We start from the raw sequence: 13896 nt of genomic DNA, 5'->3' as shown, positions 1-13896 counted from the left end.
TTAAGCTGCATCCAAAACACTCTACTGATTAATCTTTTTCTGAAATTCTTCTGAGTAGGAAATTTTGAATGTTGGCCTTTTCATTTTAGAATGAATTTCCAGATTAGTAAACAGAAAAGGATTTCCAAGTACTGGTTTGTTGTAGGAAGCAATCTTTTCTCTTACAGTTTGTGATATTTTGGTGTTATTTAAACTGTAGATTTGCTGTGTCTGTATCGGATGTCTTATTTAATTGGTAGCTCTTAGTTCGCATTTTCTTAGATGTAAGGAACTGCTCTGAAAGTAATGCCTCCTATTTTATTATGTTGGCCCATGACATCAGAAACAGATGTTGATGGTATGGCAATAGAGATTGAACCTTCTCTCCCATATTCTGTTACATTTTATTGCTATGCAACAGATGGCAGCAGAAGGGAAGTCTGACAAAATGGTGTCTGACATGGGAATGAGTATGAAGTAAATGTTTGTAACTGAATTCTTCTGTGAGGGAGAAAATGGCACCCTCTGACATTCATCAATAATTGCTGAATGTTTATATAGACTATACAGTGGATGTGAGCTCAGTGAGGCATTTCAGCAGTGGCGACAAGAGTGTGGAAAACAAGCCACATTCCAGGTGGTCATGTAGATATTTACGAGCTCATTGTGTAGGTGCCTGTTCATAGCTGGCAAAAATGCATAGCTAATGGTGGTGACTGTTGAAAAAAAGTTCTGTAGCAAAAAGAGTTCTCTAACGATCAGTGTTATTGTGTTCTTTTGTATCAGTTTTCATTTGCATGGAAATAAATAGAAGGAATTACTTTTGGAGCAGTCTACATACAAATAATCAATGTTAACAATCTATTTATAACAATAGCAACAACAAATATCACAGCTACGTCCTTTTGTAGTCTCCCTGAGAATATGCTCTGCATCCTCCAAATTCGTACTGGTGTTTTCTCATTTATTACTTAATTATTATAGTTGTTGGCAGAAACTTCGCTTTCATTGGAAGCTTAATTATATACTCTGTTCCCCCGAAGGACTGTGATGATTCAGTGTGTTTGGTTTTCTTAGGTGTGTCTCAGTTTTAAACCAGATTTATATATACACACACGTGTGTGTGTGTGTGCGTGTGTATGTCCTTCTGTTCTCTGAGTTCAAGCATGTCTGTAAATGTAGTCATGTTCTTTACACTAGTCTCATTTTCTTTATCAGCAATATTATCTTCCTGCTAGGTAAAGTAACCTGTAAAGTGCCCAGCTGGATTTGCAAATTAACTGATATTACTAGGAATAGTAAGTCTTTGTCCTTTTGCATAAATTTGATTATCCTGTCAGCTTGAAACTAGTATCAAAGTTGTTGTTGATATTTTTAATTTGTGTACAGGGTGCAATGGAAACTTTTCTATTCTATGCTAAATTTTCATACTCTTCTGCATAAAAAAAATCATTTCTGTCCCAAAGATACCAGTTCAAATTTCAGTGAAAGTTGTGACAAAACCAATGAGATTGTTGGGGATGTTCAGGACAGGGAAAAAAAAAAGTCCCTCTGACTAGGTAGAAATACTTCAGTTTGGGCTAGAAATAATTAGAAATGTTCTTTTTCTCCTCTGCCCTTTAGATTGTTGAGCAACACTTTGTGATTGCTCTTCAACATTTTTGTTTTTACTGGGAGGATTTTCTGTAAACATCTGTTGGATAATGCTTGTTTTTAATAAAGTTGTTGGTTTGTAGTTCCTTCTATTTTTGTTTGCATATCTGAATATATTTTGTTCAAATTTAATTGTATGTATGTATTCATACACAGCTCCAATATATAAAAATATATATTGAGTAATTTTATAGTATTAGTACTTGAAACTGAGGTTGGTTTTATTGACAGCACTGACAACAGGAAAACGAGAAAAGAGAAATAACAGAACTACTAAATCTTAAATTTAAAAACGAAATGTTTGAGTCTTTGACTAAAAGAAAATTGTTACTGCTAGAGTTATAGCCAATTTATGTTTCTCACTGCTGAAGAACATAACTGACAAACTGGACGATGTGCTTGCTATTAAAGATAATTTCATATTCAAGACCAGGGAAATGGCAGTGTCATTTGGGAAACAAACAGAAGAGTCATCTTCCACAGTAGTAATGTGGGTGAAAATATCTATTGACTGCAAGACTTATAAACCCTTCTCCAGATGTTTGCATCCATGTGTACTAGAACTATAGCATTATTCAGAAGATTTTGAGGGGAAATTAACATTAATTTATGCTTCTTTATATTCCTTCCTTAATTAGTCTCTGTGTATGGAATTCTTTTGTCATATATTTAAGGCTGTAGTAGTGCTTATTGTGGAGAGGGGACAAAAGATATGTTCATATAGTTAATTTAGCTGCATGAGAATGTTATTGCTTTTATCAGTTCAGATTTTCTAGGTAACAGAATTAAACGTGCAACAACGGTCATTTCTTTGCCAGATATCATATTCTGTATTACAGTGCTGCAATAACACCAAGAAACAGAAGTTAATCTGATTTCCAGAGGGAGAAAGAAAATTAAAAATCCCGTGGTGAAAGTTAGCAACTCCCAGGGGGATCTTTGAGTGCTATTTAGAAACATATACAACTTTCTATAGAACACTTCTGTTTTTGTTTTTTAGGGTTTTTTTTTTTTTTTTTTTTTTTTGAGGGGAAACATACATACTGGGATCTAATTTCTCCAAATCCTTGTCTCAGACTGATTTGTTTTAAGCGGCTCCCTGAAGTATGTACACTCTTCTGCATACCTGTTTTGTTGAAAGTACACAGACCTGGCACCGCTTTGTTTGCCAGGCGTTCTCTTATCTCATGCAAGCATTCAAACAAAAGTGTTCTATTGCTCCCTAAGTAATCCACGGGTGATCTTAACATTGAGCAAAAGTCAGAACAGGAACTTATGTAATATTTCTTAATGCAGGAGTAGACAGTCTCTGGAAAGAAGACTGATGGGGGTGTAGAGCAGGCAGAAGACAGCCATTAAGTCAAAATAAATAGCTGAAGTTCTGCGTGTTCATATAGGGAGGAAAAAAGTGTTAAGTTTTAGATTGCTGAAATACAGGGATAATAAAATATGAGCTTCAAATATATTCTGTTTCTAATAATGCTCTTTGTATATGTACTTTCAAATGTGTTTTCTTAAAGTGGAGCTCTCAAACTAATCTAGACCCAGTTTTTATTTGCATGTGTCTTCTGTTCTACAAGGCAAGTTTGGTTTATTTTAAAGCACACAGATACTCCTATTGAGAAAAAAGGATTATCAAGTACCTTTCAGAGGGCATATTCATTCGATATCACCACAATTATTGCACTTAAAAGGGGGTGGGGTAAAGTTAAAATATTCCAAATAATTACTAGCAGATTTTTTGCATGGATCTTCTCCCCCAGAACAAACACAGCATTGCTCCCTAAATTTTTAACTATTACATTCTCATTATCTTTAAAATTCTTTAAAATTTAAAACTTCGTGGTAAGGGAAAAGTGTTTTTTTTTTTTTGTATTATTTCTGAACGTAAAGATTTTTCTATTTTTATTTCAGTCCTAAAACTTATGTACATGCAGAGTACCCTGCTTAGTTTAATCAAGATCAACACTTCTTTGTTTATAATATTCTTTTACTGTAACTAAAACTATGCATCAGGCCTGGAAAGGGGTAATATGATGAGTCCCAGACTCAGAGTGGTACATATAAAAGCTTTAAAGTAATCGGAACAAATGAACTTGAATTATATTGTCAGTAGTCTTTAGGTGTATACGCAGCATTTCTCTATGACATAGATTGAAAGGACAGAAACCACCCTTGTGCAAGGTTGCTCTCACAGATCAAAGTTACAATATCTAGATTAATATTATTAATCTAGAAACATGCATATTGTATGAGTGCATACACATGTCTATAAACACCTCATCACAAAAAAAAAGTGAAATTAATGAAAGCCAAGATGAGGGAAGGAATTGGTGTAGCATGATTAAAGAAAGTATTACCATTTCAACAAAATTGGAATGAGGAAATCTAAATTAGTCTTACAAACAAATTGTCATAAAAATTGTTACATAAAACGTATAAGAGACTAAAATTTTAGAATAAAATTCTAAAAGTTTTAGAATAATTATTGCTTTGTGTTAGATAAGAGTAGTTATTCATTTGTTTGCACAAGCATTATCTATGCTTCATTAAATGTTCCTGCTAACAGTGGGAAGGCAGAGTTGCATTCCTAAAAGTGTCCCTCAGTCTTTTTTGTTGTTGTTGTTGTTCAAGAGTAGTTAGATGGAAATTGCTCTCTCTGTATTCACTGAACCAGCTTTTTAACACTGAAAAAATACAATATGTTTGTGGCGCCAGAGTTGGTTGGGAACAGGAAAGGCATATTTTGTATCTGTACTAAACCTGTCGACTTAGTGCATAGAAGACTTGACCCTTGTCAGGTGTCTTGAAGTTAACTGGCTGACTTATGGATTAATCAGTTTAAGACTGAAGCCAACCAGTGACAGGAATGAGCTTTGTTGTGTGTGTGTGTGTGTGTGGCTGTGGTGCAGATTTACAAATTTTTATAATGCTTTCAGTCGGACCGTGAAAGTCTGATGTAAAGCTTATCTCTGATCTCTGGCTATGGCCATACTCGTGGGATCGTGTGTATGTGTTTGGGGGCAGGGAGATGAATTCTTTAACACTTGACACCTGGCTCTACCAGGTTTCTAGCCCATAGTGTTAGGAATGGCACTATGAAAGGCATTTAATATAGTTAAAACCCTTAAGCTGTATGACCAGTAGGTCATAAAAACTATTGCTGGATGTTGTGCTTAGGCTTTCATTCACAGCTGGATTATCATCTTGACAACTGATTCTTTTTTCTTTTGTCTTTTTTTATAGCTGTTGTGAACTTAGACAACTCTGTGGTTGACCTGGAGACCCTTCAAGCCCTCTATGAGAATGTGAGTAACTAGAGGAAGTCCATACAATGTAGGAATACTGTAGGTCCATATAGAAGTACACAGGATTTGCATCAATAGTTGTAAGAAAGTGTTCAATTTTGAATTGACTGTTTTTGTCCGAAGGAATTAGAATAATCATAAGCTGTTCAGCTGCATTAATTGTGCATTTTTTTCCAAGCACACGTTGTTGTAGATAGTTGATTTCTCATTATAGAAATTATGTTTTATTCCTTTTTGTTTGTTTTTGGGTAGGGCACTCAGTAGGCATCAGACCTTGCACTTTGGACCTTTGGTTTATCCCAGTAACCTCACTAATGTAGCCATGCTGTTCAATAACAAGCAATTGTTTTTAGTAAGAGCAATCATTTTAATTGTAGAATTGCAGTCTTAAGTATTTTGGAGGAAAACCCTAAATAATTAGAATTTCAAATCTTTGAAAAGAAAAGGCTTACTCTAGGTTAATGTAAGAAAAAGTAGTATAAAGTGCCAGAGGCTTCATAACTGTCTGGTGCTTATCATCAGAGTGTGTTTGACTAGTAGGTATGCAAAATCAGGGATTCAGAATGTAGTCAGGCATGATCTAAAACTTTCTAAAGCCAGTCACGTGCAGAACTGAAAGAAGTGGATTTTAGAAGTGCATTTCTGCCTTCAGCTGAGGTGACTGAATATTATTCTCTTCTTGGAGCACACTGCCTGAATACATAGAGGTCGGGCTAGTAAATTTCAGAAAAAAGAGAAGAGGTTTTCTATTTACTCTCTGAAACACAGTGCTGTGAGAAACAGAAGTGAGTTGAAAGCCAATGTATTTTACTAGACTTTTCATTTCCCTCACATTATCATGTTAATAATACATTCATTAATTTAGCGCCTTTCCATTTTTTAAATTTTCTGGACTACCTTTATATGACATACTTTAGAATGATTTATTGATTTCTGAAATTTCTCATTTGGATCATGAAAAGAGAGACAGTAAGCTCCAGTCCTCTCTGCAGAGAGGATATTGGGTAGCACAGTTTGTGATTACCTAACTAGAACTTTGAAAGCACTACTTCTCTTATTTCATCTCTGAAAGATTAACTCCCTCAACATTGCTCAGGAGGATAATGACTAAATGGAAGTCTATCCTAACTACCCCAAAATATTTACATTTTAAACATTTGTCGCCCTCTACCACACCAATTTCTGAATGAATGCTGCTCTTACAATCAGTTCATGTAAACTTCACTCTTGTGTTGCATTAGACTTCTTTAGTTCAAAATATTATTCTTTTACATTGCTGATTATAAATTGTGCTACCAGGGTATTTTTCAAATGCCTTATTAATCTCATCTGTAATGTATTTCTTAATTCTAGTATGATGGATCAAGTGCAAATTTGCTGTCTCCTGAAACACCAAATGATGCTATTCTAGTTTTCTTCATTATTACTTCCACTAATTACAGATCATGTGTAGGAAATGTTGTCAAGAGTAAGGAGAACATATGTTAATTGATTGCAGACTCAGAAAGTTCAAACAGCTATAACATGTTTTCTAACTTCGGGCATAAGATGTATCAGTCCAACTTTATCACTGAATTGATTGGATTAAAGAAAGCAGGCCAAAAAAAAAAAAATCCAATTATTTTCAGAGATTTTCCTCTGAGCTGAATTTTATTGCTGGATCCTCTGTTTAGTAGAGCGGTGGCTCAAAAGAAGGCTCTTGAGTTCTTGTTTTGTTGTCATTGTTGGTTATTGGTTTTGTTTTCAGTTTTAGATCATACTTACCAGACCTTACATTTCTTTTCCTTTATAGCTTCCTTAATTATAATAATATTTTTCAATATAACAGTGAGCAATAGTTGGTATGAGAGGGCGTGGCACGCTTGACTGCTCCCTTATTCCTCAGCCTCGTTCTGTGTTGTGGGTGGAAGATAACTTTGCCGAACTCCATTACACTGTGTTCATTATCTACATTTTTAATTCTTAAGGTTTATTTATTGAGTTTGGATTTCTTGCTGCATATTTAAATATCGCTATACTAGTTCTTAGCCTATTTGATCTCCCTGGAACGTATGGGAATGCTTGTTTTACAGTCTTCCCTCAGAATGTAATCGTGTGTTTTTCTGATTGCATATGTCTGGCATGGTGCTTTCCCTTCTTAAATGGTTTCTTAAATGTGAATGAAATTTGGGCAGTCTCCAAACCTAAACACACCCTAATTTCAAAAGCCACAGTCTCAAGAACTCAATTCCTGTTTACTGAAGGACTGAAGTCTTCTTTAACCACAAAGTTACTATAAACATATTACTTTTTTTAAATGAAGAAACCCGCACCCCACCAATGACCCAAGATCTGTATTTATTTAATAATACTAACTAGTAGCTAGTGAGAAAGACTTTGTTACTGCAATACTATATGATGCAGTCTCATAGTTGCATATGGTTGTGTAGTTTTCTCTACAAACTATGTTTAATACATAGTTGATTGTCAACATGTGTTTAGACAACATAAATATAGACAGAACAATATGCAGAACAGTTGCTTTAATGTGATTTTTCACAGATACTATCACCAGAATACTCCAATGTCCTCATTTTATCTGCTTTATTGTTTAAAAAAGAAAAAAGAAAACAAAAACAAATTAAAAGAACACTTTAAATTGGAGGTTTCTCTGCTTCATGGACAAAGAACTCTGGTTTGGAGTAAATTGGTACTTTCTCTGCAGTTTAGCTTTTGAATTGTATACCATTTTGCTGTTTTAACACTGAAAAAATTTTTATTTCTATTTAACTTAGGAACACTGGGGATATATTTTTCACAATATATTTAAAAATGTTGACTTTTTTTCAATTTGCTATGAGGGAAACAGGAATTGTTATGTTCCAGAAATTCCTTAAGAGCTGTGCTTTTAGGTTGTAAGTCTATTTAGAGAGGAAAAAGGCAGGTAGAACTTTGAATAGAGCTGTCAATACTCACTATATACGGTAGACCATATCGGTTGTGATGAGAAATACAGTCACTTGCGGACAAATGAATGTTCATCTTGAAAGCAGGTGGCCTCTTACCAGCTAAAATCCTGCATCTTGAAATCAGGTCAGACTAAGACCTGTTCCTGCTTTTATCTTCAGTTTTGAGAAAATGAGTGCATAAAAGAGTTTTCAAATTGCATCAAACGATTGTTTCTGCGCTTGTTCCTTTCAGATTTTTTTATAACACAAATTCAAATGCATATACTTTCTTAATTTGACTACTGTTGTCATCCCTATCTCTTTATTTAAAAAAATGAAGGGCAATGCTTTCATAAATTTTCATATGCCTTTTGTAAGAGAAAAAGGTAACTAGAAGTTTGCAGTACTTGCTTCCACCCTGCCCCTAAGACTCAAATCTTCTTCCCAGGTTGTCGTTGTATAATTTAAAAAAAAAAAAAAAAAAAGTGAAGTGACAAAGGTCAGCATCCTCAACTTTTTTTTTTTTTCAGCAAAGACTGTGGGTCATGTTTAACTTCTGATACAAAACACAGCTTTGATGGGATATTATAGTAGCTATTCACCAGGATATCTTTTTCTATCCTTGTTTCATTAACTTCTATGTTCTTTATACAAGTAATTGTGATGCTTTTGAAATGTTACGTTAATTTTGAAAATGAAGCTGATCAAAAAATCCCTCTAAAAATTAATATATATATACATATATTATAATAATAATCCAACAATACTAAGCTGATCTAAGATAAGAAGTAAAATTCTGTTGCAAGGAAAAAAAAAGAAACAATAAAATAACAGCAGGAAAAAGAAGATTTGTGTTGTAAAATAGAAGAATGGCCTTTACCCTATATTTGAACCTATCCAGTTCATAGGATAAAGCACTATAAAAGAGGAGAGTTAAGTCCTAAAGCAGTGTGTTTTTTATAGTATATCTGTGAGATTTCTGCTGTCTGATTTCATATATAGTAAAAACAAAATTCTGACATATTACACTATTTTCTCCATCGATATCATTATGAAACCACTAAAATTGAAGGAAATAAAACATGTTAGCATTCAAAAAGGTGTCGAGAAACCAGATTAACAACTTTTTAAATGTATTAAATGGCTTCTCTTGACAGAAATGATGGAGAATAATATAAAAGGCTTTTTGTTATTATCTGTTGTAAATTTAAGAACAGATAAACATTAGCTGTACAAAAATAAGCTTGCCAATTCTGATATGTAATCCTCAATAACAGTTGTGCAGATCTGTCATACTTCTCTGTTGTAATTTAAAATACAGAGAAAATCAGAATTCTGTATGGAAGATTCTGAATTAAGTATGTGAAACAGGCATGATTCTGAACCTGCACCATAGACTTGGATCTCTTTGCTTTGATTAAAACTTGAACCCATACCTTGGGACATTTTTTCTCTGATCTACCCATGAGTGGATCATGCTTAGCTGTGGTATCTTTGTCAGTTTTTCTGTGCATATACAATCAGAAAACAACGATTGTTTTCTGAAAAAAATAAAGAATAGTGAGTCTGCCTAACATTTGCCAGTGGATTTCCTAGAGAAACATTAGCAACTTGAACATGCATGTGTACTTGTAGGTTGCTCCTAAAGTAATGCCTCCTATTTACTTCCATGGAAACTACAACCAAAGAGCACAAAAAAACTGTTTGATAGAGCTAATTCTCAGCTGCAAAAGAATGTTTTTCAACCTAGTCACCACTGTTAGCCAGTTTGCATGGATGAGCTGATCAAAACATTCTTCATTTCATGGTGTGTCAGCTGTGCATGGCTATTGGGAATGTGGCTTCATCTGTGTCACTTTTGCCACTGCAGAGATGCACTATCCACTGCCTCGCTATGCTCACATCCCCTCTTTGATTTCCAGAAACGATCAGCAAGCATTAACGAATGTCAGTGGGGGCAATGTTTTCTGCATGAAGTAATTCAATTACCTTTGCTTCATACTCACTTCCATGTCAGACTCCATTTTGTCAGACTGCCTCTCTGCTGCCATCTGTTGCACAACAACAAAATGTAATGAAATATTGGTAGGAAGATTCAACCTCTACTGCCTGATCATCAACGTTCACCTCTGACATTGTGGGCCAACATAATAAAATAAGAGGCATTACTTTCAGAGCAGTTCTCGTAATATGTAGACTGCTGTGATATGTATTCTAATACTTTGCTATGTGTAGAAGGCCTGAAGAGAGAGTATTCTCATTATTTATTGTGAAGAACTTGAAAATAACCTCTTGGCTTTAAGCTCCTTGATAAAATATTTTCATCTTCCTCATTTATTAAAAGTTTTTAAGAGTATTCAACTTAACAGAAGGGAGTATATGTTAAAAATTATTCCAGAATAACGGAATAACAGAACTAGGTTTTCCTACTAACAAGTTTCTATAATTTATTTATTTATTGACATTTTTTTTAAATGTAAACTGAATAACAGTGGTAGGTTTGTTTGTTTGTTTTGTTGTTTTTTTAAAGTCTAAATTGAATAAATAAAATCACAGAATTGTAGGGGTTGGAAGGGGCCTCCAGAGATTGAATCCAAACCCCCTGAAAAGAGGTTGGCAATGTCCCTTTGACTGCCACACTTAAGATATTTGTAAATATTAATAAGATCACCTCTCAGTCTTCTTTTCTCAAGGCTGATCAGACCCAAGTCACCCAGCCTTTCTTCACAGGGAAGTTGCTCCAGGCCCTTTATTGTCTATGTGGCCATCTGCTGGACTCTCTCCAGGAGGTCCTTGTCTTATTTTGTACCAGGGAGCCCAGAACTGGATGCAGTACTCCAGGTGAGGCCTGACCAGGGCAGAGTAGAGAGGGAGGACCCTTGACCTGTTGGCCACGCTCCTTTTTAATGCACTCTGGGATCCCACTGATAAAGATACGGATATGGTAATAGATCTCCCTATGAAGTTGTGTCATTCACAGACCTAGACTCTACCATGGCTCAAATAGTGTGACTGTTAGAACAATGCTGCCTCTCTTGGCATCGTTCTGAGTTCTAAGAGCTATAGCTTTCATCAATTGCCAAGAGTTTTTACTGATTAGAGATGAAATAGAAGCTTTCTTCTTTTCTTTTAGCTTTCCATTGGGTGAGAATGTTTAGTTGAAGTTAAAGTTTAGTGGAAGAAACAGAAGTTGAACTCTTTTGTTTGTGCCTGCTCCATAACAAAAACAAACAAAAAAAGCAAGCCTTTCACCTGAACAGCACCTGCAATACTCACAACTGAAACATTTTGCAGTTTATTGGAAACTGTTAGAAATGTTGAAAATTTTGTTTTATAAAGCAGCCTTCACTTTATTGCATAATAATGTACGTATTCATTTGTTCCCAACATTCTCTGCTTTGCTTGGTAATATGCATATTTATGTTGCAAGTCAATTACGGGTCTGTCAGTTTAATTAGTAGGAAAATACCAGAATGAGTAAATAAACTACTTGCATTTGTATTCAATCAAATGAGTTCTGTAACAGGCATTATGACTTTTTGAAGAGTGGATAACGCTAAACTGATCTCCGTATGTACTGCAGCAGTATTGCAGGCATTGGGGGATTGAGGGGCTAGAGAGTGGAGGACAGGAAGAAGAAGTGGAAGTGGAGGGGAAAAATAAAAAAAAAACAAAGTTAATGCTATGTATTTCAATTTTAGATATGCCTTTGGCAGTGTTTCACAGAATGTTCTAGAAAAGCCTGTGGAAAAGAGACCAAGTGGCTCTTCCAAGGGCTGTGTGAAAAGCTGCTTCAGAAAGTATGCTCAGACAGTAGATCTCAGGAATTCCATATTAAATGAAAGAATACATTGATACTGGCTACCTTTCATTCTAGTAACATTCTGGAGCTATGCCATATTTTCATTTTGGCATATGCTGTATTAATGTATACTATATAGAAATGTTTTCATATCCAATGCCATCAAACTGACAGAGATAGTTTTAAGTAATTCATTTTGATGAATGAAATGTGAACTAATGAGAGAGCAGAAGAAAACATTGATTTTAAACCTAGGCCCTAATTTACCAGGCAAAACCTGAATGAAGTGAAATTTTTTTGAGTAAAACAAATATGTTTGGTTGAGGCCTTGTTCCTCTCTTCTTTGGAGAGCAGGACATATGCTTAAACTGAAGCACTGAAGATTTAGATAAACTATCAGGGAAAGTATTCCAGGGACAAGGATAGAAATAAACACTCAAACAGGCTGTTGGAGGGGTGGTGGATTCTGCCCCCTGCAGTTAAGAAGACAGGTGGGAGTTATAACTGTCAGAGATAACAGAAGTTATGATTTTGCTTGAGCAAGAGAGTGATACTTTGACAAATATGCAATCTTACAGTTGACAATTTTAATTCCCGAGGTCCTGTCCTTAGTTTTCCTATCTATAAAACTTAACAGCTTGTAACTAATGCAATGCTTTAGTAAGCAGCTGTAGTGCTAACTACAATGCTATTTGTTATTCCCTTTTTTTACATTTCATTTTAAATCCAAATATATATGCATGCGTATGTGTGTGTATATATTTTTTAATATAACATAATTATTGTACAAAAATTACATGTTCATAGTGTTCTGGATATTTCCTTGAAAACCCCAATTTAGGTGATTCAAGTAACTTAGCAATAAGTATTTAAGTTAATAGATATCGAGGTACCTTAAGTAATAGTAATATACTTAAATAAATTCATAAAACAGAAGTAATTTTTAATACACAGTCATGGTTTTAGTTTATCCATTAAACATGCTTTTCTTGCATCTGACTTCCACTTCTCATCTCTCCACTGGGAATGTCTAATATTTTGCTTTTGTCAACATTAATAAAACATAGTTACAAAAGAAGATCCCTGTGGAATTATAAGGAAAAATGTATCATACCCTATCTAGTCACCCCATATTGATTGTGGTTGCCTTTCTTATACTCTCAGTTTTGGAGACTGTTCAGTCTGTTAGTAGGTTTTGTGATTCAGGATTGATTCTGACGATTACAACCGCTCCTACAGAACTATGTGAGGCCTCTAAAAAGAAGGAATCCACTCATTTCTTTAATAGCAAAGAATTAGTTGTTGACTTTCCCTAGGCTTTTGAAAGCAAATCTCTCTAAATCAGACCTTTATAACGCCAAAATCTTAGAGTGCCATTTTGGTAAAAGATCAATATTTACTGTTACTCCTTACCTTTTTATCATCAATTACCTATTGTTAGAAGATAAACCTTTTGTGGCAATAATCTTTTCCCCTTTTTTCAGTTATTCTGTAAATCTGTATGCTGTGAATACAGGTGCAATGTGATAATCAGTGGGTGTTTCACCAGATGCTGCTTTGCCCTATATGTCCTTTTAGAGTACATTTTTTCAGTTCTTTTGTTAAATAATGGAATCAGATTCAACAGAACTTAATTTTTGAGTGCAAACAACACTGAACATGCTAGAATTCTTAAAGTGTAGAAGTTAAATGCTATGGTGCCTCTGGAAAATGAAAGTTCCTTAATTCCTTGAATTTTCTTAATCTAGCAAAGTCTGATAGATAAACTGGATTTACTAATATGTAGGATAATGTAACAAGTGATGAAGGGGGTTGAAAAATTATCCACAAGTTCACTCATTCATATTTTCAAGGTGTTTACTCTGTGGGTAAAAAAAAAGAAAAAAAAATCTGTAATCCTACCCTTCCCTTTGTTTTGTTTGTTATTGTTAGTTTGATCAAATGCTGGGGTAGGTGTCTCCATCCTTGGAGTTAGCCAAAATCCAATTGGATGCAGTATTGAGAACCTGTTTTAGCTTTCTCTGCTTTGTGCCAGAATGTTGGACTAGATGATCTCCAGAGGTTACTTCACACCTTAAGTATGTTATGATTCTGTGAAACAGATACTGCTACCATTATAATATCATAGTGTTAAGAAAAAAGTTTACTGCTGAGTAGAAAAAGTTGTCAGCAATATTATTACTCCAATACTATTAGAGCACTTCATAGAATAGAGTAGACTACATTA

The 13896-nt window shown here is 34.6% G+C and overlaps 1 protein-coding gene across 4 annotated transcripts in view; it reads left to right on the top strand.

The window, feature by feature from the left end:
- Positions 1 to 13896, top strand: part of FMN2 (formin 2) — a 157642-nt gene that overhangs the window by 87309 nt on the left and 56437 nt on the right. For all 4 annotated transcript variants that reach the window (XM_040696690.2, XM_046938373.1, XM_040696689.2 and 1 more), the window contains 1 exon segment: positions 4879 to 4940. In XM_040696690.2, coding sequence (XP_040552624.1) covers positions 4879 to 4940 — 62 coding nt within the window.

Source organism: Gallus gallus, chromosome 3, assembly GCF_016699485.2.
Source record: "Gallus gallus isolate bGalGal1 chromosome 3, bGalGal1.mat.broiler.GRCg7b, whole genome shotgun sequence".
NCBI classification, from domain to species: Eukaryota; Metazoa; Chordata; class Aves; order Galliformes; family Phasianidae; genus Gallus; species Gallus gallus.
The sequence above is the reverse complement of the archived record's forward strand: the minus strand, read 5'-3'. Positions and strand labels throughout refer to the sequence as shown.